This window comes from Mesoplodon bidens (assembly GCF_964165515.1).
Source record: "Mesoplodon bidens genome assembly, chromosome: 11".
In the NCBI taxonomy this organism is placed as follows: Eukaryota; Metazoa; Chordata; class Mammalia; order Artiodactyla; family Ziphiidae; genus Mesoplodon; species Mesoplodon bidens.
In genome coordinates this window covers 45,522,280-45,547,652 of record NC_138167.1, presented here as the reverse complement: position 1 = coordinate 45,547,652, position 25,373 = coordinate 45,522,280, and the positions used below count along the sequence as shown (strand labels likewise).

The following is a 25,373-nucleotide window of genomic DNA, read 5'->3' as shown; positions in this document are numbered from 1 at the left end:
CCTGTCCGATAAGGACATTTTGAAAAACAGCTATCATGCCATTATGAAATCTAACAAAATTAACAATAATTCTTTAAATTGTCTCACGCTCAGTCCATATTCACCTTTTTTGTGGTTGTCTTAGCGACATCTTTTTAGAGTTCATTTGTTTGACATAGGATCCAATGGAGGTTTGCATTTGGTTTTTATGTTCGCATTCTGTTAACAGCTTTCCTCCTTTTTTTTTCCTATGTCATTCATGTGTAGAAGAAACTAGGTAGTTTGTCCTGTAGAACGCTGAATGGCTCTCTTTGTTACTTACCTAACAGCTTTTACCCTGGGACAGCGATTCCACTCTTAGAAAAAGTGCCCCAGTCCGGGAATACTCCTCCTCCTTGGTGTAGGACGCCTTGCTCTCGATCTGTCTCATGCTTGGGAAGTGGAGAGGGGTCCTGAAGTCCTGCTACCAAGTCCTGTGAATTCTGCCTCCTGATTAGCCCTTGAATACACACACTTCTCCTCTTTCCAATCCACAGCCTCCAGTCTTGCCCTACGTTCCACTCATTACACCCCCATCAGAGTGACCCTTCCAGAATGCCTGCTTCCCTGTTTACAGTCCTTCAGGACTTAACACACAATTGGGATAAAGTTATAATTCCTTTTTGACAAGGCCTTTGTGACTCAGCTTTTCCAGCATCTCCAGCCTTGTCTGTTGGTATTTGCCCCGCACACTGTCTTACCTGGCCATAACTTTTTGAGCACCTTGAGCCCGCCATGCGCTCTCATCCCTTGGTGTCATCCATGCCAGCCTCGCTGCCTCATCTGGCTAACTCCTGCTTCATTCTCCAGTCCCCACTGCAATGCCTGTCCCTGTTCTTCGCTGCCATTTGCTCCCTCACAACACTGCCTGTCCCCTGCACTAGACTGTTGGTCCTAGAGAGAAGGGCTGTGTGTGCCTTGCTACTGCTGCATCTCCAGTACCTGGCACAGTGCCTGGCATGAAGTATCTGCTACTACTTGTCAACTGCATGAATGAATTATTATGCTAATTTCTCAAGAGTAAGTTGGGTAGTTGTTCAGAGTAAGGAAGTGCATGTGATAGGGGATTTTTATCTAGAAAATGTATAATAAAACTAACAATTTTAATACCCTGATGTTTTTGTACCTTTCTTCCTAACATCTCAGAACTTGAAGTTTGAAGCTAATACTTAATTTCATGTTGAATTTTGGGAACTTTTTACTGAATGGGTAATATGCACACCCAAATTAATTCCTTTTATGCTTGGGATAATCATTCGAACTCATGCCCTTGGTTGCAGATAGAATCCGTGCTGGCCCCAGAGAGATCTCTTGAACTTGGGGTCACATTGAAGCCAAAATATTACCTCTAATTCAGAGCACATTTGAAGTGCTTTCAGTTGTGTGCTGTTGACACGCTTTCCTGGGAGAGGGACTGCGTTAGACGCCTGTCTGCCATGTTTCCGCAGGCTGTTTGGGGGCTTGGTGCTGGACATCAAGCGGAAGGCCCCCTGGTACTGGAGCGACTACCGGGATGCACTCAGCTTACAGTGTTTGGCCTCCTTTCTGTTCCTGTACTGTGCCTGCATGTCGCCTGTCATCACCTTTGGGGGATTGCTCGGAGAAGCCACTGAGGGGCGCATAGTAAGAACTTTTAACCACTTCTAATGGTCCCAAACAAGAGTAAAAATTTTATGATGGCAGCCAAGTCCACTGGGGGGGAAAATTCCCTGGGCGAGGACTGAGGAGATTGGATTCTTCCTACTGAATTACTGTGGTCTTCTGACTTCTTGCCAGCCAGCAGCAGCACAGCTCTCCCTTTAGAACAGACCCTCTTCTGCTTGAATATCAATTTCAGTAACTGATTGCCCAGTTGCATTGCCCATTGCTCCAAGGATGGAAAATGATATATCAATGTCATCTGCAAATACGATTTAAGGTGACTCTGTATGACAGCCCGTAGTGTGAATGGTATCATTGTGCTTTTCTATGTATATTTATAAATACTGAATTGAGTCATGCAGGACAGGACTTAGTTAAGGAATCATATGTGGATGGATTTGGGCACCTGAATTATCAAAGTGGTATCCGTTTACAGGAGGATTAGACTGTGTACACATCACTCTTGCTAAGACGAAATACAAGCAAATGACTTGTCAGGCACACCGGAGAGCTGAGTTGGGGATGAACATAAGCCTGCATCACTCACTGCAGATGGGCTGTGGACTCAAGGATAATCTTTTCTTCCCCTCTCAGAGTGCAATTGAATCCTTGTTTGGAGCCTCCATGACTGGGATTGCCTATTCCTTGTTTGCCGGACAGGCTCTCACCATCCTTGGAAGTACTGGGCCAGTGCTTGTGTTTGAAAAGATTTTGTTCAAATTCTGCAAGTAAGACATTTGGTTTTCTGAAAACTCTATCTGGATGTGTTAGTGTGCTGTTAGGATTGAATGCCAGGGTCCTAGGTGAGTATAAGTAGGCAAAGAACATTGTTTGGTCTGTTGCCCTGCCCCCAGGTAGGACCATACCTAAAATAGCAGATCTCTTGGCCTTAAAGAGCTTTATTAATGTCCTTCAACCACTATTGAAGTCTTGACTTTATCTTTAAAAACACTTTCCCTAGCTAATCCAAACTCCTCCATTTCCAGTCAATTTTTTAAATTTTTATTAATTTTTTTTAAACTTTTTTTTTTTTTAAGAAGATGTTGGGGGTAGGAGTTTTATTTATTTATTTATTTTTGCTGTGTTGGGTCTTCGTTTATGTGCGAGGGCTTTCTCTAGTTGTGGCAAGCGGGGGCCACTCTTCATCGCGGTGCGTGGGCCTCTCACTATTGCGGCCTCCCTCTCTTGTTGAGGAGCACAGGCTCCAGACGCGCAGGCTCAGTCGTTGTGGCTCACGGGCCTAGTTGCTCCGCGGCATGTGGTATCCTCCCAGACCAGGGCTCGAACCTGTGTCCCCTGCATTAGCAGGCAGATTCTTTTTTTTTTTTTTTTTTTTTTTGCGGTACGCGGGCCTCTCACTGTTGTGGCCTCTCCCGTTGTAGAGCACAGGCTCCGGACGCGCAGGCTCAGCAGCCATGGCTCGCGGGCCCAGTCGCTCCGTGGCATGTGGGATCTTCCCGGACCAGGGCACGAACCCGTGTCCCCTGCATCGGCAGGCGGACTCTCAACCACTGCGCCACCAGGGAAGCCCAGCAGGCAGATTCTTAACCACTGCACCACCAGGGAAGCCCTAAAATTTTATTAATTTTTATTGGAGTAGGGTTGCTTTACACTGTTGTGTTAGCCTTCACTGCACAACAAAATGAATCAGCCATACACATACAGATATCCCCTCCCTTTTGGACTTCCCTCCCATTTAGGTTACCACAGTGCATTAGGTAGAGTTCCTTGTGCTATACAGTATGTCCAGTCAATTTTTATTTAAAAATTAAAAAAAAATTTTTTTATTGTATAGATATTTTCTGTTTTAATTTTAAATTGGAGTATAGTTGATTTACAATGTTGTGCTAGTTTCAGGTGTACAGAAAAGTGATTCAGTTATACGTATACATACATTCATTCTTTTTTAGGTTCTTTTCTCATATAGGTTATCACAGAATATTGAGTAGAGTTCTCTGTGCTATACAGTAGGTCCTTATTGATTATCTGTCTTATATACAGTAGTGTATGTATGTTCATCCCAAGCTCCTGAGTTATCCCTCCCTCCCACGTTTCCCCTTTGGTATCCATAAGTTTGTTTTCGATATCTGTCTGTTCCAGTCAATTTTGAATTTGACCTAATACTCCCTTTTCATATTATTTGTGGTGATGGGTGTCAGCAATGCCCTCGTTTCCCTTCTTTTCCTGTAAAGTCTTTTTCTTTCATTTTGTATTAGAAGTAGGAGCACGTGGAACAAGGGCCAGCTCCTTCTTCTTAACTGCAAGAATAGGATCTTAATTACGTCGGGCAGTGATGGCAGAAGTGTGTGGCGGATGGTTTCCACCTCCTCCACTGTCTCTGTCCTTGCTGTGGCAAATACCACCCGTTAAGCAAATCTTTGTCACAGGGTCCCAGGGCAGCCTTCAGGAGTGAAGTGCAGTCAGAATTAGGGACAAACTGGGTTGCAGTACTGGAAGTGATAATAAGAGATGAACTAACCACGTTTCTGACCCTTTGCCTCCAATGCAATGGGTCAGAATGTAATGCCATCCACTCCTGATTTTTGATGAACTTTGGTTTTGTTTCAGAGACTATGCTCTTTCATACCTCTCCCTGCGAGCTTGTATCGGACTGTGGACCGCCTTCCTGTGTATTGTCCTTGTGGCAACTGACGCTAGTTCCCTTGTCTGCTACATTACCCGCTTCACTGAAGAAGCGTTTGCCTCCCTGATTTGCATTATTTTCATCTATGAAGCAATAGAAAAGCTGATTCACCTGGCAGAGACCTACCCCATCCACATGCACAGTCAGCTGGACCACCTTAGCCTGTATTAGTAAGTATGCTTTCTGCTTCTTCTTTTTTTAAAAAATAGAGTGAAGGACCTGAGTATAATGGCTGAGGTAGTGTGCCAGGCAGTACTTGTAGCTTCTGTTAAGGAAGTGTCTTGGCCCTCTGGGAAACAGAGCTCAGACATGACGTGGAGACCTGGGGGCCTGCCAGAGGAGAACAGTCAAAAGTGATGATAGGGAAGATGGATTAACAGTGAAACTCAGAGGGGACTTGAGAAATGCTTTCCAGAGCATGTCTTTTGGGTCCAGGCATTAAGACAAAAGTAGGCTGCAAGTGTAGCAGGGAGAATTCAAGTTCGTTGTTGGGAAGAACTTCTTTTGCAAGGACTTGTGAGGCCTTGGACCACATCAAGATCTCTGTAAGTATATATAGGCTACTCTTAGGCATTATTAGGTAGAGAATATTAATTATTCCTTACAGAGCCACAGGTCTCTTACTCTGTATGCTAAAGATCTAGAAATCTACTTACTTACCTAGATTTCAACTCAAGAGATTGTATTTTCTTCAGTTATTCAATATGGTTTGGATCAGTTGGAAAAGGGACATAGTATTTGGCTGTGTTTTCAACCCTCTAGGAGAGTCTGGTCCTATAAACATTTCTTCTCTGGAATAGGCTTCTCCAAATTATGACTAAATAGAATTATCCTCATCCTTTAGCTTTGAACATCAAGTTCCCTCCTTCTGGCTGTACCATTCTGATGTGGAAGGTCTGGTTGTGAAGTGAACAATGTCAATCTGAAACTGCCTGAGCAGAAGGCACACTGCATGGAAGTGCCTGCCAGCCAGCCACAGATACACTTTTCTAGATTCTAGCTATCCTTTCATTCACCCTTTAAAAATCAGGACTCATAAAACACGCATTAGAATTTAAAAATGATTTTATTACAGAATAATCACCATTAGGGAGTATAATCTTTGAAGCCTAGTGGATTGCTGATTGGCATTAGAGTTCTGGATTGCCCACTGGCATTGGAGTAAGGTTCATTCTTTGACCTTTTTTAATTATTCATTTATTCATTTAACAAATATTTGTTGAGCACCTACTATGTGCCAGGCACTGTTTAGGCTCTGGAAACATAATGGTGAACATGACAAACAAAGGATCTACCCTCATGAGGCTATATTCTAGTGGGAGAAGACAGACAAAAGTGACCAGCTCTGGACTGAGTAGACTTTGAATCTGGATACTGTAGTTCTTTGTTAATAAAGCTCAAGATGGTATTTTTCTTATATTTCCATTGCATTCCACTGTCGATTCATACAGAGCTGAGATGAAGCTAGAACTCCCCAACTCTTCATGTTAATATGTGTGGAACTGATTTTTTAAATAGACTTAATTTTTAAAAAATAAATTTATTTATTTATTTATTTACTTAGGCTGCATTGGTTTTGTTTTTAACATTTTTATTGGAGTATAATTGCTTTACAGTGGTGTGTTAGTTTCTGCTTTATAACAAAGTGAATCAGTTATACATATACATATATCCCCATATCTCCTTGCTCTTGCATCTCCCTCCCTATCCCACCCTTCTAGCTGGTCACAAAGCACTGAGCTGATCTCCCTGTGCTATGCGACTGCTTCCCACTAGCTACCTATTTTACATTTGGTAGTGTATATATGTCCGTATATACACTACCACTCTCTCACTTTGTCCCAGCTTACCCTTCCCCCTCCCCGTGTCCTCAAGTCCATTCTCTAGTAGGTCTGCATCTTTATTCCTGTCTTGCTCCTAGGTTCTTCATGACCGTTTTTTTTTTTTTTTAAGATTCCATATATATGTGTTAGCGTACGGTATTTGTTTTTCTCTTTCTGACTTACTTCACTCTGTATGACAGACTCTAGGTCCATCCACCTCACTACAAATAACTCAATTTCATTTTGTTTTATGGCTAAGTAATATTCCATTGTATATATGTGCCACATCTTCTTTATCCAGTCATCTGTCAATGGACACTTAGGTTGCTTCCAAGTCCTGGCTGTTGTAAACAGAGCTGCAATGAACATTGTGGGACATGACTCTTTTTGAATTATGGTTTTCTCGGGGTATATGCCCAGTAGTGGGATTGCTGGGTTGTATGGTGGTTCTATTTTCAGTTTTTAAGGAACCTTCATGCTGTTCTCCATAGTGGCTGTATCAATTTACATTCCCACCAACAGTGTATGAGGGTTTCCTTCTCTCCACACCCTCTCCAGCATTTATTGCTTGTAGATTTTTGATGATGGCCATTCTGACCGGTGTGAGGTGATACCTCATTGTAGTTTTGATTTGCATTTCTCTAATGATTAGTGATGTTGAGCATCCTTTTATGTGTTTGTTGGCAGTCTGTATATCTTCTTTGGAGAAATGTCTATTTAGGTCTTCTGCCCATTTTTGGATTGGGTTGTTTGTTTTTTTGATATTGAGCTGCATGAGCTGCTTGTAAATTTTGGAGATTAATCCTTTGTCAGTTGCTGCATTTGCAAAAATTTTCTCCCATTCTGAGGGTTGTCTTTTCGTCTTGTTTATGGTTTCCTTGGCTGTGCAAAAGCTTTTAAGTTTCATTAGGCCCCATTTGTTTATTTTTGGTTTTATTTCCATTTCTCTAGGAGGTGGGTCAAAAAGGATCTTGCTGTGATTTATGTCATAGAGTGTTCTGCCTATGTTTTCCTCTAAGAGTTTGATACTGTCTGGCCTTACATTTAGGTCTTTAATCCATTTTGAGTTTATTTTAGTGTAGGGTGTTAGGGAGTGTTCTAATTTCATACTTTTACATGTCCCTGTCCAGTTTTCCCAGCACCACTTATTGAAGAAGCTGTCTTTTCTCCACTGTATATTCTTGCCTCCTTTATCCAAGATAAGGTGACCATATGTGCATGCGTTTACCTCTGGGCTTTCTATCCCGTTCCATTCATCTATATTTCTGTTTTTGTGCCAGTACCATACTGTCTTGATTACTGTAGCTTTATAGTATAGTCTGAAGTCTGGGAGCCTGATTCCCCCAGCTCTGTTTTTCTTTCTCAAAATTTCTTTGGCTATTCGGGGTCTTTTGTGTTTCCATACAAATTGTGAAATTTTTTGTTCTAGTTCTGTGAAAAATGCCAGTGGTAGTTTGATAGGGATTGCATTGAATCTGTAGATTGCTTTGGGTACTATAGTCATTTTCACAATGTTGGTTCTTCCAATCCAGGAGCATGGTATATCTCTCCATCTATTTGTATCATCTTTAATTTCTTTCATCTGTGTCTTATACTTTTCTGCATACAGGTCTTTTGTCTCCTTAGGTAGGTTTATTCCTAGGTATTTTATTCTTTTTGTTGCGATGGTAAATGGGAGTGTTTTCTTGATTTCATTTTCAGATTTTTCATCATTAGTGTACAGGAATGCCAGAGATTTCTGTACATTAATTTTGTATCCTGATACTTTACCAAATTCATTGATTAGCTCTCGTAGTTTTTCGGTAGCATCTTTAGGATTCTCTATGTATATTATCATGTCATCTGCAAACAGTGACAGCTTTACTTCTTCTTTTCCGATTTGGATTCCTTTTATTTCCTTTTCTTCTCTGATTGCTGTGGCTAAAACTTCCAAAACTATGTTGAATAAGAGTGGTGAGAGTGGGCAACCTTGTCTTGTTCCTGATCTTAGTGGAAATGGTTTCAGTTTTTCACCATTGAGGATGATGTTGGCTGTGGGTTTGTCATATATGGCCTTTATTATGTTGAGGAAAGTTCCCTCTATGCCTACTTTCTGCAGGGTTTTTATCATAAATGGGTGTTGAATTTTGTCGAAAGCTTTCTCTGCATCTATTGAGATGATCATATGGTTTTTCTCCTTCAACTTGTTAATATGGTGTATCACATTGATTGATTTGCGTATATTGAAGAATCCTTGCATTCCTGGAATAAACCCCACTTGATCATGGTGTATGATCCTTTTAATGTGCTGTTGGATTCTGTTTGCTAGTATTTTGTTGAGGATTTTTGCATCTATGTTCATCAGTGATATTGGCCTATAGTTTTCTTTCTTTGTGACATCCTTGCCTGGTTTTGGTATCAAGGTGATGGTGGCCTCGTAGAATGAGTTTGGGAGTGTTCCTTCCTCTGATATTGTTTGGAAGAGTTTGAGAAGGATGGGTGTTAGCTCTTCTCTAAATGTTTGATAATATTCGCCTGTGAAGCCATCTGACCTGGGCTTTTGTTTGATGGAAGATTTTTAATCACAGTTTCAATTTCAGTGCTTGTGATTGGTCTATTCATATTTTCTATTTCTTCCTGAGTCAGTCTTGGCAGGTTGTGCATTTCTAAGAATTTGTCCATTTCTTCCAGGTTGTCCATTTTATTGGCATAGAGTTGCTTACAGTAATCTCTCATGATCTTTTGTATTTCTGCAGTGTCAGTTGTTACTTCTCCTTTTTCATTTCTAATTCTATTGATTTGAGTCTTCTCCCTTCTTTTCTTGATGAGTCTGGCTAATGGTTTGTCAATTTTGTTTATCTTCTCAAAGAACCAGCTTTTAGTTTGGTTGATCTTTGCTATCGTTTCCTTCATTTCTTTTTCATTTATTTCTGATCTGATCTTTATGATTTCTTTCCTTCTGCTAACTTTGGGGGTTTTTTGTTCTTCTTTCTCTAATTGCTTTAGGTGCAGGGTCAGGTTGTTTACTCGAAATGTTTCCTGTTTCTTAAGGTGGGATTGTATTGCTATAAACTTCCCCCTTAGAACTGCTTTTGCTGCGTCCCATAGGTTTTGGGTCGTCGTGTCTCCATTGTCATTTGTTTCTAGGTATTTTTAAATTTCCTCTTTGATTTCTTCAGTGATCACTCCGTTATTGAGTAGTGTATTGTTTAGCCTCCATGTGTTTGTATTTTTTACAGATCTTTTCCTGTAATTGATACCTAGTCTCATAGCATTGTGGTCGGAAAAGATACTTGATACAATTTCAATTTTCTTAAATTTACCAAGGCTTGATTTGTGACCCAAGATATGATCTATCCTGGAGAATGTTCCATGAGCACTTGAGAAAAATGTGTATTCTGTTGTTTTTGGATGGAATGTCCTATAAATATCAACTAAGTCCATCTTGTTTAATGTATCATTTAAAGCTTGTGTTTCCTTATTTATTTTCATTTTGGATGATCTGTCCATTGGTGAAAGTGGGGTGTTAAAGTCCCCTACTATGATTGTGTTACTGTCAATTTCCCCTTTTATGGCTGTTAGTATTTGCCTTATGTATTGAGGTGCTCCTATGTTGGGTGCATAAATATTTACAATTGTTATATCTTCTTCTTGGATCGATCCCTTTATCGTTATGTAGTGTCCTTCTTTGTCTCTTCTAATAGTCTTTATTTTAAAGTCTATTTTGTCTGATATAAGAATTGCTACTCCAGCTTTCTTTTGATTTCCATTTGCATGGAATATCTTTTTCCATCCCCTTACTTTCAATCTGTATGTGTCTCTAGGTCTGAAGTGGGTCTCTTGTAGACAGCATATATATGGGTCTTGTTTTTGTATCCATTCAGCCACTCTGTGTCTTTTGGTGGGAGCATTTAGTCCATTTACATTTAAGGTAATTATTGATATGTATGTTCCTATTACCATTTTCTTAATTGTTTTGGGTTTGTTATTGTAGGTCTTTTCCTTCTGTTGTGTTTCCTGCCTAGAGAAGTTCCTTTAGCATTTGTTGTAAAGCTGGTTTGGTGGTGCTGAATTCTCTTAACTTTTGCTTGTCTGTAAAGGTTTTAATTTCTCCATCAAATCTGAATGAAATCCTTGCTGGATAGAGTAATCTTGGTTGTAAGTTTTTCCCTTTCATCACTTTAAATATATCCTGCCACTCCCTTCTGGCTTGCAGAGTTTCTGCTGAAAGATCAGCTGTTAACCTCATGGGGATTCCCTTGTGTGTTATATGTTGTTTTTCCCTTGCTGCTTTTAATATGTTTTCTTTGTATTTAATTTTTGATAGTTTGATTAATATGTGTCTTGGCGTGTTTCTCCTTGGATTTATCCTGTATTGGACTCTCTGTGCTTCCTGGACTTGATTAACTATTTCCTTTCCCATAATAGGGAAGTTTTCAACTATAATCTCTTCAAATATTTTCTCAGTCCCTTTCTTTTTCTCTTCTTCTTCTGGGACCCCTATAATTCGAATGTTGGTGCATTTAATATTGTCCCAGAGGTCTCTGAGACTGTCCTCAATTATTTTCATTCTTTTTTCTTTATTCTGCTCTGCAGTAGTTATTTCCACTATTTTATCTTCCAGGTCACTTATCCGTTCTTCTGTCTCAGTTATTCTAATATTGATCCCTTCTAGAGAATTTTTAATTTCATTTATTGTGTTGTTCATCACTGTTTGTTTGCTCTTTAGTTCTTCTAGGTCCTTGTTAAACGTTTCTTGTATTTTCTCCATTCTATTTCCAAGATTTTGGATCACCTTTACCATCATTATTCTGAATTCTTTTTCAGGGAGACTGCCTATTTCCTCTTCATTTGTTAGTTCTGTTGGGTTTTTACCTTGCTCCTTCATCTGCTGTGTGTTTCTCTGTCTTCTCATTTTGCTTAACTTACTGTGTTTGGGGTCTCCTTTTCGCAGGCTGCAGGTTCGTAGTTCCCCTTGTTTTTGGTGTCTGCCCCCAGTGGCTAAGGTTAGTTCAGTGGGTTGTATAGGCTTCCTGGTGGAGGGGACTAGTGCATGTGTTCTGGTCGATGAGGCTGGATCTTGTCTTTCTGGTGGGCAGGTCCACATCTGATGGTGTGTTTTGGGGTGTCTGTGACCTTATTATGATTTTAGGCAGCCTCTCTGCTAGTGGGTGGGGTTGTGTTCCTGTCTTGCTAGTTGTTTGGCATTGGGTGTCCAGCACTGTAGCTTGCTGGTCGTTGAGTGAAGCTGGGTCTTGGCGTTGAGATGGAGATCTCTGGGAGATTTGCGCCATTTGATATTACATGGAGCTGGGAGGTCTCTGGTGGACCAATGTCCTGAACTTGGCTCTCCCACCTCAGAGGCACAGCCCTGACACCTGGCCAGAGCACCAAGAGCCTTTCATCCACACGGCTCAGAATAAAAGGGAGAAAAGATGGGCTTCCCTGGTGGCGCAGTGGTTGAGAGTCCACCTGCCAATGCAGAGGACACAGGTTCGTGCTCCAGTCCGGGAAGATCCCACATGCTACGGAGCGGCTAAGCCCGTGAGCCGTGGCCGCTGAGCCTGCGCGTCCGGAGCCTGTGCTCCACAATGGGAGAGGCCTCTCACAAGGGAGAGGCCCGTGTACCGCAGAAAAAAAAAAAAACAGAAAAGAAAGAAAGAAAAAGATAAAATAAAATAAAGAGTTATTAAAATAAAAACCAAAAAATAATTATTAAAAATAATTCTTAAGTGATTAAAAAAAAAGAAAGAAAAAGAACAACCAAACGAAAAAACAAACTCACCAATGATAAGTGCTGAAAACTATACTAAAAACAAAGAACAAAAACAAACAAAAAAATGGACAGACAGAACCCTAGGACAAATGGTAAAGGCAAAGCTATACAGACAAAATCACACACAGAAGCATACGCATACACACTAACAAAAAGAGAAAAAGGGGGAAAAATATATATACATATATATCATTGCTCCCAAAGTCCACCTCCTCAATTTGGGATGATTTGTTGTCTATTCAGGTATTCCACAGTTGCAGGGTACATCAAGTTGACTGTGGAGATTTAATCCGCTACTCCTGAGGCTGCTGGGAGAGATTTCCCTTTCTCTTTGTTCGCACAGCTGCTGGGGTTCAGCTTTGGATTTGGCCCCGCCTCTGCATGTAGGTCGCCTGAGGGCGTCTCTTCTTTGCTCAGACAGGACGGGGTTAAAGGAGCAGCTGATTCGGGGGCTCTGGCTCACTCAGGCCGTGGGGAGGGAGGGGTACGGATGCGGGGCGAGCCTGCGGAGGCAGAGGCCAGCGGGACATTGCACCAGCCTGAGGCGCGCCGTGCGCTCTCCCGGGGAAGTTGTCCCTGGATCACGGGACCCCGGCAGTGACGGGCTGCACAGGCTCCCGGGAGGGGAGGTGTGGATAGTGGCCTGTGCTCGCACACAGGCTTCTTGGTGGCAGCAGCGTCTCATGCCCGTCTCTGGGGTCTGCGCTGTTAGCCGCGGGTCGCGCCCGTCTCTGGAGCTCCTTTAAGCAGCGCTCTTAATCCCCTCTCCTTGCGCACCAGGAAACAAAGAGGCAGGAAAAAGTCTCTTGCCTGTTAGGCAGATCCAGACATTTTCCCAGACTTCCTCCCGGCCAGCCGTGGTGCACTAGCCCCCTTCAGGCTGTGTTCACGCCGCCAACCCCAGACCTCTCTCTGGGATCCGACCTCCGAAGCCCGAGCCTCAGCTCCCAGCCCCACCCGCCCCGGCGGGTGAGCAGACAAGCCTCTCGGGCTGGTGAGTGCTGGTCGGCACCGACCCTCTGTGCGGGAATCTCTCCGCTTTGCCCTCCGCACCCTTGTGGCTGTGCTCTCCTCCGCGGCTCCGAAGCTTCCCCCCTCCACCACCCGCAGTCTCCGCCCGCGAAGGGGTTTCCTAGTGTGTGGAGACCTTTCTTCCTTCACGGCTCCCTCCCACTGGTTCAGCTCCGTTTCTATTTCTTTTGTCTCTGTTTTTTCTTTTTTCTTTTGTCCTATCCAGGTATGTGGGGAGTTTCTTGCCTTTTGGGAGGTCTGAGGTCTTCTGCCAGCGTTCAGTAGGTGTTCTGTAGGAGTTGTTCCACGTGTAGATGTATTTCTGATGTATCTGTGGGGAGGAAGGTGATCTCCGTGTCTTACTCTTCTGCCATCTTGAAGCTCCTCCTCGCTGTGTTGGGTCTTAATTCCTGGGCGCGGGCTTTCTCTAGTTGCGGTGAGCAGGGGCTACTCTTCGTTGCAGTGCGCAGGTTTCTCATTGGGGTGGCTTCTCTTGTTGCAGAGCATGGGCTCTAGGTGCACGGGCTTCACTAGTTGTGGCGCGTGGGCTCAGTAGTTGTGGCTCACAGGCTCTAGAGCACAGGCTCAGTAGTTGTGACGCACAGGCTTAGTTGCTCCGCGGCATGTGGGATCTTCCCAGACCAGGGCTCGAACCCGTGTCCCCTGCATTGGCAGGCGGATTCTTAACCACTGCGCCACCAGGCAAGTCCCTAAATAGACTTAATTTTTTAAGAGCAAGTTTTAGAATCACAGCAGAATTGAGCCGAAAGTACAGAGAGTTCCCACACACCCACTGTGCACACACGCACAGCCTCCCCCACTGTCAACATCCCTCACCAGAGTGGCATGTTTGTTGCAGTCAATGACACATCATTATTACCCAAAGTCCAGAGTTTACATTAGGGTTCACTCTTGGCATTGTACATTCTGTGGATTTTGACAAATGTGTAATGACATATCTGCCACTATAGTATCCTACAGAATAGTTTCCCTGCCCTAAAAATCCTCTGTGCTCTTCATATTTATCCCTCCCCATCACCCCAACCCCTGGCAACCACTGATCTTGTTACCCCATAGTTTTGCCTTTTCCACAATGTCATATAGTTGTGATGAAACAGTATGTAGGCTTTTCAGATTGGCTTCATTCTCTTCGTAATACGCACTTAAAGGTCTTCTATGTCTTTCCGTGGCTTGATAGCTCACTTCTTTTTTGCACTGAGTAATAGTCCATTGTCTAGATGTACTACAGTACATCCATTCACCTACTGAAGGACATCTTTGTTGTTTCCAAGTTTGGAATTGATTTTTTTATACCTAAATGTAGGACTTTATGGCTTTCCCTATTTTCATTTTGTTGATTTCCTCCTATTGTTATTGCCTATTGAGATCTTTTTGTATTTTAATTCTGTGATGCTATATCCTTAGAAGGCATGCTCATTAAAATCAGAGATGAAACAAAGTTGGTGGGAATGGCTGTATCAGTTGAGTATACTGGGAGGCAGTTCAGGAGTGAAGCATGCTGGGACTGGGAAGCAACATGGTGGCCAGTGGGACAGGTCTGGTCTGCTCTGGTTTGGATGCAAGGCGAGGTTGGGGGAAGCCAGGGAATGGTCAAGATCGTGGGATATTACCAGGAATAATGTAGCTTCTGTCATAATTCCAAGAGGCTCTGATTTTTAGAGCAAGAATGTGATGCAGGTTTAAGGAGCAAGATACTTAGGCTTGGGGAGGCTGTTGAGAGCTGAACGGCGTATCCAGTCCTCCTTGCTATGTAGAGTGAATTTCATAGGAAGAGCCTAAGAGATAGAAACTAAGCAAGGAAACTACGACATCACATGCCAAACTTGGTTGTCAGCACAATTTAACCCAAGACCCACATGCCGATTTGAGCCCAGTTTTAGTAATGGTTGACTGAAAAATCAGGGTGTGGCTGGGTCTCAATGAATAGGACCAACCTCAGGGATCTGAAGTGGGCAAAGGAGAAATAATGTGGGCTTTGGCAGTGCCTGTAGCCCTGTCATGACTAGAAATCTTTAATTGAATACTTGGCTATTTCCCTTAGGAATCTTTTTTCTTCTCCCCTCAGCTGCAGGTGTACTCTCCCAGAGAATCCAAACAATCACACCTTACAGTACTGGAAGGACCACAACATCGTGACAACAGAAGTCCACTGGGCCAACCTGACTGTTAGTGTAAGTCTGGGCGCTGCCAGGCGGCTCAGTCTTGTTACCACCAGGTTTAAGGGGACCTTCTAGGTAGAAGTGGGGTAGCCCTTCAGCAAGCTCTGGCGTTTACAGAAATAAAGCTTTTTTTAAACTAGTCTTACTGACTTTCCTTTCCCCTTCAAAATTCTCTCTGCATAAAGGGAAAGGAGGACTACCTCTCTCTTCTCTCCCACACGATCCCACCCAGTGACCCTGCACTCAGGATGTGGGTGGATGAAATCAGAGAGGGTAGGGGGCACATCCAGGTTTTGTGGGGCTCAAAGAACATGCAAGTTTGGAAGTCCTCTGTAATAAAAATAATACAGATTGCTAGGGCCCTCCTAGAACCTCGTGTTTTCTTGAGACAGTTTGGTTTCCTTTACAAAAGTGTTTTAGTTAGGACTCTAAGGAGTCACTCTACCTGCAAGCAAGAGCCCCACAACCACATGGAGGGCAAGTAGATGCTGCAGGCAGCCTGAGCTTCCCAGCAACCATGGGATGACTGTGCTGGTGGACCCAGCAGCTATTTCCTCCCTCGTGCCTGCCTTTCATCACCCAGAATGCCTGTTCCTTCAGGAGTGCCAAGAGATGCATGGAGAGTTCACAGGCTCTGTGTGTGGCCACCATGGACCCTATACTCCCGATGTGCTCTTTTGGTCCTGCATTCTCTTCTTCACCACCTTCATCCTCTCCAGCACCTTGAAGACATTTAAGACAAGCCGCTATTTCCCAACCAGAGTAGGTAGCACACTCTTGCATTTCTTTCGTGTTAGACTTCTAATATAACAGAGCCTGTGCTAGGCCTCCATGGTGCTTGTGAGTAGATTGGCAGGCGCCGAGCTCCAAATGACCTGATTTTGGAGGCCGTGGCCTTCTCTTCTTCCTGTGTCCAGCAGCCTCTTTCATAGATGTGTGGTGTGGGATGAGGGGTTAATACTTAAGAGGTTTTGATTGAAAAGTGTCAGGTGAGTTTAAGGTGGTAATCGTGTTCTCTAAGAGTGATAAGTCTCATTTCCAGCGTGCTGGGGCAGGTCGCGAGCAGTAGCTGGAGCTGGCTCCTAAAGATAGTAAATTGGGATGATTGCTTGGGATGTGTAGGGGACCCCAGAGTCTCCTCCCTGGATGACTCTGGCAATAGCTTATGAAATCACTGACTTGGTCTGCATGACGGTTTGAAGCCTCAGCTGTCTCTCCCTGATGCAGATGGCATTATTTGTGTCGTGACTGGTTTTGGCAGGGTGGAAGTAGAGGCCAAGCGTAGAGTGGCTAAAGGGGTGTTTGCTTTGAGGAGGAGATCGATCAGGAGGAAATGGCGGTTTTTCTGCATGTGCGAGTCTTCAGTTGGGCGCCTTTGCAGAGCAGGATGTGTGAATGGGTGAGGGCTCAGTGGCTGAGGCATTTACTGTGCACACATTCACGACGAAAACACAGTGTCAGACGTCAGTCAACCTACACAGTGGTTAAGGGAGGCGCATATGGAATAAGTTCTGGGGCGTGTTTCCGGTCTGGACAAATTGTGAACAAGTGGCAGCTGTGTACTGACTACTTGCTCAGGCCTGGGTCGAGCGCTACGGGGGATGCAGAAGAAGTTTAAAATATGATCTCTGTAACGTACACACTACTATATACAAAATAGATAAAACAACAAAGACCTACTGTAGAGCCCAGGGAAATCTACTCCATATCTTGTAATAATCTATAATGGAAAAGGATCTGAAAAAGAATATATATATGGAACTGAATCACTTTGCTGTACACCTGAAACATTGTAAATCAACTATCCTTCGATAAAAAAATAATAAATAATAAAACAAACTGTAAAACATGTGAATTGTATCTCAATAAAGCTTTACATGGTTTTAAACAATGTATGGTCCCTGCCATCAGATAGGAAAGGGAAACCCATGAAGCAACCATGCCCATAGGAGACGGTAGTCAATAGTTAGATGCCATAAGGGCCATAGGAGTTCAGAGGAGAGAAGGGCCCTGGGCCCCAGGCTGGTCAGGGTGGGCTTCATGGTGGGGCAGCTACCTTTTCAGAGAATTTATGTAACATTCAGAGGAGAGCTAACAAAACCAGGGAAAGGGAGCTGGAAACCTCAGGTTTCAAAGGAAAGCAAAGTCAGATGAAGGTGTCAGTGATGTTACATGGGGCTAAGATATATTCGGTTCTGTCTCGTTGGAAGTTCAGATTAAGGTGGGCACTGGGCATTTGAGGGGCATTGTATTTTATTAAAGCTACACTAAATTGTAGAGTGGGAGAGTCAGTCCCCTAAGGGACAAAATGGTGATAAGTGCTATGGAGAAAAATAAAGTCGGAAAGGAGTGCAGGAAGTGCTGGGATGGAGGGTGGTGACCAGTTTTAAGGAGGAGCATCAGAGAAGATCCGATGGGGAAGGTGATATTTGAGTGAACGTAAAAGAGGGAGCTACCCACAGGGTTACCTGGAGGGAAAGCAGTTGAGGCAGAGGGATGAGCAAGTATAAAGGCCCTGAGGTGGGAGTGAGTCTGGCGTGAGTAAGAAAGAGCAAGGAGGTCTGTGTGGCTGGAGCAGAGTGAGTGAGCCAGGGAGCGTTGGGAGCTGGGTCAGAGCAGTAAAGATGCCAGTGCATGCGGGCCTCACGGGCCAAGAAGAGCTCTGGGTTTTTTAGCTCAGTGAAATGAGGAGCCATTTCAGGGTTTGGGTAGAGGAGTGATGTGATCTGACTTGTGTTTTAAATGATCACTCCAGTGGCTTTTTTTCATTAATTAATTTTTTAAAATGTATTTATTTATTTATTTTTGGCTGCGTTGGGTCTTTGTTGCTGTGCGTGGGCTTTCTCTAGTTGTGGAGAGCGGGCTCTAGGCGTGCAGGCTTCAGTAGTTGTGGCGCACGGGCTCAGTAGTTGTGGCTCACAGGCTCCAGAGCGCAGGCTCAGTAGTTGTGGTGCATGGGCTTAGTTGCCCCGCGGCATGTGGGATCTTCCCGGACCAGGGCTCAAACCCATGTCCCCTGCATTGGCAGGCGGATTCTTAAGCACTGCGCCACCAGGGAAGTCCCTCCAGCAGCTTTAAATAAGAACAGAGGCAGGGTTAGGAGTCTGCTGCAGCTATAGAGACAAGAGTTGCTGGTGCCTTTGATCTGGGTGGGAGCCATGGGGGTGGTGAGAAGGGCTCAGATTCTGGGCATGAGCTGAAGGCAGAGCCAACAGGGCTTGCAGATGGACTTGATGTTGGGTCTGAGAGAGAAGAGGAGTGGTGCTGCTGTGAGGCTCTTGGCTGGCACAGCTGGACCTTGCTGGTCCCAGGAAATCTTATCACAAGTTCTCAGAACTATTCTCTAAATTCTTGGCCTAGATGTTCTAAACAGAACTCCTCAGAGTTTGGAGTGGGTTCCGGTAGAGTTTGTCAGAGGATTCATTCTCCCCCGTCCTATCCACACTTCGGGGATGAATTTGGGCATGTTAACACTGTCTTGTTGTTTAAAAATGCTTGTATTAATTTGGACCATAAAATTAAAGCATTCTTCTGAGGATGTTTAAGCCTTTTACAACACCTGAGTCTTCTCTATCGTAGTTAACCTACTGAAACACGTCTCCAATCCTTTCTTGTGCCAGGTCCGCTCCACGGTGAGTGACTTTGCTGTTTTCCTCACTATCTTCACAATGGTGGTTGTTGATTTTTTGATTGGAATCCCATCACCAAAGCTTCAAGTTCCCAGTGTGTTCAAGGTAAACAGATCTCAGGGTACTTGATGCCCTTACATAGTTTCATAGAATCTGGTCCCAAGTTATTTCAGAGGCCTTTCCCCATCCTGCTCATGAATTTTTTAGTCCTCTAAATCTGAACGTTGCTCTCATGCCTCACCATTCAGAAAAGCAAACTCCTCAGGCTTGGCTGAGTTCAAGTCAGAAAAGTCAGAACATCTAACGTTGTTTAATGAGTGAAAAGTATTATTTATTTTCATTAATGCTACTTATTGTTTTTAATATGTGAAGATTTAAAACAATGGAATATGTGTATTTACATAAATATATACCAGAGACTGTGGAAATATGGGTCTCTGGAACAAGTCTGGTTACAGCACTTCACTGAGCATCAGCTGTTTAAGGGTATCAGGAAGGATGAAAAGGCTCTTTGTAGGCCTTGGTCCCGCCCCTCAAGAATTTTGCCCTATGAGGAGGTGAGCTGGCCCAGGAGCTTCATTCTCAGTCTAGGGCCCCCACCAGAGTAATCGTGACATCTCTTCAACCCTAATTCATTGTTTGTATATCTCTCTATAATCGATACTGTTTATCCAAAAACCAATAGAAAAAAGTAAAACAAATGATCAAAACATGGCGACTCCAAATGTATTTCAATTTGGGGGCACTAACTGAGTAAACTGAGAAGATGGAAGAGCTGAGCTCAGTTCCGTAGGTCCCCACAGGGTGGAGAGGAGAGAAAACCTGGGCGTCCTCAGGGACCAGAGAGGAGCCAGGAGAGGAGAGAATGGAGGAGGCTGGGGAGGAGGAGGGAGCCGGAACGTAGTTATCTTGTAAACACCCGGCACAGTTGGCCTTCGTCTTCCCTTTCTCTCTCTCTCTCTCTCTGAAGTAGGCCTGGTTAAAAATACCTTTTTCCATATTGCTTGAAAATTTTAAATTTTATTTTGTTAAATTCACTGAAAGGCCACCAGTTAGAAATTGATGGATTAAAAAACACCCTCTTTAAAAATATATATGTCCTAGAATATGTCATTCTCACCTTTGTGTGAATGAGTGCAGTCAGCTTTTTCTCTAATACCTGGCTGAGGTTGACCCTGCGGGAGGAATGGATTTTGTGTAAAAATAACTAATCTGGGAGCATTAAGAAGTCCCTGGAAATGTTTCCTGATGGGTAGGCTTAAGATAGTCAGAAGGCACTGAATTTCTGGGACATCTGGGAAGAAGGCCTCTGGGAGGTAGGAGAGACGAGAGGGGAAATGGGAGAATGTCAAAGAAAGTGTTGCTCATTGGCAGGCCTCACTTTCAGGAAGCAGAGAAGAAATTTTCTTCCTTCTTCTCTTCCCTGTTACACCATATGGCCCCCAGTGACCAAGACCCAATCTGAAGGCTAATACTATTACTGATGGGGTAATGTCAGTCAGGGTTTAATAAGTTTTTGTGTTGACCTAACAATTTAACTACCACTTAGAACATTGTTACTAAGGAAACACAGATTCTGTAAACTTTCAGAACCTAAGTATAAGCTATTCATAATTTGGGACTTGGTGACATTACTGAAGAGTCTTTGAATCCTAGAGTCATTACCAATATGGAACCAAATACTTTGGGTGTGATAGTCTTTGCTTTGTTCATTGAGTTTTGGTGAATTCTGGGCCAATTTGTACCCCTGGCCTTTTATCCTCCATCACTACTCGTCAAACAAAGTGCACTTTTCTTCCTCAGAGTACCTTAGCATTTTTTTGAGATCTAGGAGAGTTTAGGAATTTTACGAACACCCAAATAAGGTTTATGAACAGTGGTCTTACAGGGACATCGGAGAGGGTCCTAGATCACACAAGTCCCCAAGTTCAGCAGTCTTGGGCTCCTTTCTCAAGTCTCTAGTGCCTGGACCCCTGTTGCACTGCTGATGGGAGGAGGTCCTTGGACCAATCCCCTGAAAGTCCATGTAACTGTCTCTACATTGCCTTTATTTGTTCTGTGGACATACCTTATACGGCTTCTGGAGGGGAGCAGTGAGGAGGATAAGCAAAGTTATTTATATTTGTCTTTGGAAGTTGTTAAATTCTTTTTTGACAACAGATTTTGTTGTTAATTATATTTTACTTGGGCTAATGTTGAGATAAAGTCACTTTTTCTGTACACAGGGGTTTGGAGAGTAGGGGAAGGAAGTGAAGTAGTAATGAATATTCCATAAGAAGTTGACAGTTGGGGACTCAGTCTTTCAAAAGGGGATTTGGAACAAGGCCATAGATTTCCTGTGTTTCATGCTTTTTTTTTTTTTAAAGGATTCTCATTCAGGAATAAAAAGAATTGTGGTTGTTGTGATTCAGTTTGATCTGTTTTGCCCTAATGACTATAGTTAACTTAAAATACAAAAATCTTGGTTTTTTTCCCTTTAGCCAACACGGGATGATCGAGGGTGGATTATTAGTCCCATTGGCCCCAATCCCTGGTGGACTGTGATAGCTGCAATTATCCCAGCTCTTCTCTGCACTATCTTGATATTCATGGACCAGCAGATCACAGCTGTCATCATTAACAGGAAGGAACACAAACTCAAGGTAACAAGAAGTTCTGACCTAGGACTAATAATGGCAGCCTATTATGTTTTTTTAAAATTTAGGGTAAGCCTGTTTAAGTCAGGAACTGTAGAACCTGGATAAAATCAGTCGTGGAAGGAGCTCATATGGGGTTTCCAGGGGTTTCCAGTCCCTCCATTAATGACAAAGATTGGTTTGGAGATGAAACTAGGGTAGAGCATGATTGTATGATGTGAAGGAAGCTTGGAGTCCATTACTCTTCTCTCAAACCTGTGAGGGAGGTTGGTGGGCAGAATTCCTGGTGGTCCCCATGTAGCCACATGGTCTGGGTCGGGCTTACGTTCCTGATGTTCAGGTCAGGGCTTGGGCCACTGTTTCCTAGAAACAGGTATTCTCTCACTGATGTCCATTATTGAGGTTTCCAGAGTGAACCTTGAGCCCAAGGATTCTAGGAGGTAGGGTTGGTGCCAGTACATTTATTAGTGAGAGGCATCATGCCTCATCTCTATTCCTTTCTTCCCTAGAGTAGGCAGCATCCATATTTGGCAAGGAATGGGGAGTGTTTGTAGGAACCTGTTTATCTCCGACTCCTGTAGGGTCTACCCTCTAGAATGGTCAAGATGTGGCTTGGTCTCTGCTTACTCTGCCAAGAAAGGATGGATCTTTGCATATGTGAGACTCAGGGTGAGAGCTGGGGGCACTTGAATAAAAATCGGATATTGGCATGTGTAAGACCAGCTAAGGTTTCTCTTTCTTCTCTGTTGCCTCCAAACCAGGAGGGGCTGGAAGACTCTGCTGGAATCTCTGGACCCCTTCCTTCTTATCCATACACTCCTTCCTGCTTTGGGCCTGAGACTCTTAGCTCCCTGTCCTATGTCCCACTACAGCCAGCCCACTGATGGTGACGGAGACTCTGTTTCCCCACAGAAAGGATGTGGCTACCACCTGGACCTGCTGATGGTGGCCATCATGCTGGGTGTCTGCTCCATCATGGGCCTGCCCTGGTTTGTGGCTGCAACTGTCCTGTCCATCACACATGTGAACAGCCTCAAACTGGAATCTGAGTGCTCCGCCCCTGGAGAACAGCCCAAATTCTTGGGTATCCGAGAACAGAGAGTAACCGGCCTTATGATCTTTGTGCTGATGGGCTGCTCAGTCTTCATGACAGCTATATTAAAGGTAACCGTTCGTTCATTCATTAGGTAAATATTGAGTGCCTGATTTGTGCCAGGAATTCTGTTAGGTGCTGGGAATACAGCACTACGGCAAACAGATACACATACGAATACCTGCCCTGAAGGAATTTATTCTAGTGGGATAGGACAGATAAGATGTAGTTAAGAAAGTCAGTTAAGAAAGCAAACACGGTAATTACAGAATATGATGTGCGATAAAAGGAAATATATGGTACTCTCTGTGATACTATAGAGAATTAAGGGGAGGTGTTTTAGTTACTGTGGTCGGAGAAGGCCTCTCTAAGGACATGGTATTTAAGATGAGATGGAGCCAGCCATGCCATGGATGGTGGGAGAGGGCATGGGGGAGGGGAGAAAAGCAGTCTAGACAGGCCCTGAGGTGGGAAATAGTGATATGTGTTCTAGGAGATACCCGGGCTCAAGGGTGTTGAGTTAAGGCAAGAGCATTGAGATGAGATTGAAGAGTGGGCAGGGGCAGATCATGCAGGGCCTCTGCTGACACTGGTAAAGGGACCCTTTGAAGGGTTTTAACAGGAGAGGGACGTGATCCATTTAGTATTTTAAAAAGATCTCTCTGGCTGATATCTAGAGTATAAGTGTTTAGGGTTGAGGAAAAATAGAGGCAGAGAGACCGGTGAGTCTATTACAGGTGAGAGAGGATGGTGGCTTGGATGAGGAAGTTGGTAGTAGGGATGCACAGATATCTTGGAGGAGATCCAAAGGTCTTGCTGGTCGACTGGATATGGAATGGGGTGAGGAAAATGGAAACATCAAAATGCCTGCTAGGTTTCTGACTTGACCATCTGTGTGGAGAGTGATAGCATTTAAGAGGGAGAAGGCTGTATGAAGGAGGAAGTGATTTTGTAAGGGGTGGGCAGTGGTCAGATTTGAGTGAGATGTCTGGGAGGCATCTGAGTGAAGAGGCTAGAGGAGGTTTCTGGACTAAAAATATAAATGTGGGAGTCAAGAGCACATCGGTGGTATTGAAAGCCAAGGGAGTGGATCAGGGAGAAAGGTAGATATAAAAGAGAGGACTAGAGAGAAGAGCTGAGTCTAAGGAGAGCCGATATTTAGAAGTTGGGTAGAGCAGGAGGTAGCAACAGAGACTCAGAGGAGCTGCCGGCGGCGGAGGGGGGACACCAGCAGGCTGTGATGTCAGGGAAGCCAAGCCAGGGGAGTGATTGGTCAGAAACTGTCTAGGAAGATGAAGACTAAATCAAGGCCATTGGGTTTGGCAACATGGAGGCCTAACGGGATTTGACAAGAGCAGGTTCATTGGAACAATAGAGCAGAAGCTGAATGACAGGGGCCGGAGAGTAAATAGGTGGTGAGGAAGTAAAGGGCATGTGGGCAGACAACTCTTCCAAGAGGTTTTTTTCTGTGAAGTGGAACAGAAAAATGGGCAGTGGCTGGTGTGACATGTGGGGTGAAAAGAGGATTTTTGGACAGATGGGGCCACCTTGAAAATGAGAAAAAAAATTTTTTTTGTGGGTGTAAGACCTGCATCTGGGAAAAATGGAATAAAAAGGAAAGCTCTATCTGCAAGCCCCAACCATTCTGGAGCACTTACTTATCTCCTTTGCCTCCTTCTCCCTCCTTTTGATGAATTGTCAGGCACCTCAGCCTGCACTGCAAATGCTATTTAAGGGTGAGAAGTGGGAGAGGAGGGAAAGGATTCTGAACCATCTTCCTGTCCCCTTACCTTCCACTTAATCTTGCCACCTCTCCTCATGGCCCTGCCCCCTCCTACTCTCTGTCCCCAGCCCTAGGTGCCTTTGGTCTAGGTGCCATCTGGAGGAGCCCAAAGGTCGCTGCTCCTCTGGGGATGTAACCATGAAGGCCTGGTGGTGGGCACTGCCTGGCCTTCCTGTAACTGTCTCAGGGGGATCCTTTTCGGAAATCATTCAATAGTTCTTCCAACCAGGTTAGCACCAAATTGAGATGTCTACTCACTCTAGAGCTGGAGCAACGTAAAATCCAATGGGGATTTTCTAGTTCAAAGAAGAATTATGTTTGGGAATGTTCTTTAGCCTCAAAATAAAAGCAAGTCGAGTTTAGTCTTTGCAAAAAGACTTTCCTTGCCTTGATTCCATAGGCTTCACTACTCTACCTCATAAAGTTGCTCTGAAAATTACCTAGATTGATATAATGTGTTAAGTATGTATGTATAGTCAAGTGCAGTAGAGTAATGTTGATATTTCTCCCCAAATTATTCCTTCTCTGTTAAGATAACCTCCCTACTCCTGCCCTCAAGTCTCTGGTTAGTAAAAAAGCAAATGTTATTAGTCTATATTAAAATACACCAAATCCCTGAGGAGATGATTCTGCGATTAGAAAAGACTTAAAAGGTTTCAGTTCTGTAAAAGAGATGGGTGTGTGTGTGTGTGTGTGTGTGCCCATTTCCCTGGAGGAGGAAGAGCCAGATGGGGAGAAGATGTGAGACCTATGATTTAACCAGGACCAAATTACACTTACGTGCAATCATTTCATTTCAGAACAAAATGATTTTCATCATTGTCAGTTTCTGTTTTTGCTTCTACTTCTAAGTCATGTAAAGGCAGCAGAAACAAATGCAGCACCTATGCAGTGATTTTGTGACTTCGCTTCCTTCTTGGAGATTTGGAAGTTTATATAATCTTGAGTGTGCTATGATACCAAATTTAATTTCTGGCCTTTCTGCCCTTTTGTCTTCAGTTTATCCCGATGCCAGTACTCTATGGAGTTTTCCTCTACATGGGAGTGTCTTCACTACAGGGAATTCAGGTATTGCATGGTTCAGCCAGGCAATGTCTTCTCTTGGTGAGCTCACCTGTCCTGACCAGGGAAAGACAGCCTCCCTAGGGGAGCACAAACCA

At 43.8% G+C, this 25,373-nt stretch overlaps 1 protein-coding gene across 5 annotated transcripts in view; it reads left to right on the top strand.

Moving 5' to 3' along the window:
* SLC4A8 (solute carrier family 4 member 8) overlaps positions 1–25,373 on the top strand; it is a 79,760-nt gene that overhangs the window by 43,413 nt on the left and 10,974 nt on the right. For 4 of the 5 annotated variants that reach the window (XM_081249676.1, XM_081249678.1, XM_081249677.1 and 1 more), the window contains exons 12-20: positions 1,467–1,641; positions 2,254–2,387; positions 4,228–4,473; positions 14,979–15,084; positions 15,673–15,834; positions 18,693–18,806; positions 21,182–21,343; positions 22,250–22,501; positions 25,213–25,281. In XM_081249676.1, the coding sequence (XP_081105802.1) occupies positions 1,467–1,641; positions 2,254–2,387; positions 4,228–4,473; positions 14,979–15,084; positions 15,673–15,834; positions 18,693–18,806; positions 21,182–21,343; positions 22,250–22,501; positions 25,213–25,281 (1,420 nt within the window). The remainder of the gene's footprint in view (positions 1–1,466; positions 1,642–2,253; positions 2,388–4,227; positions 4,474–14,978; positions 15,085–15,672; positions 15,835–18,692; positions 18,807–21,181; positions 21,344–22,249; positions 22,502–25,212; positions 25,282–25,373) is intronic. The other variant, XM_081249679.1, reaches the window with a different exon arrangement.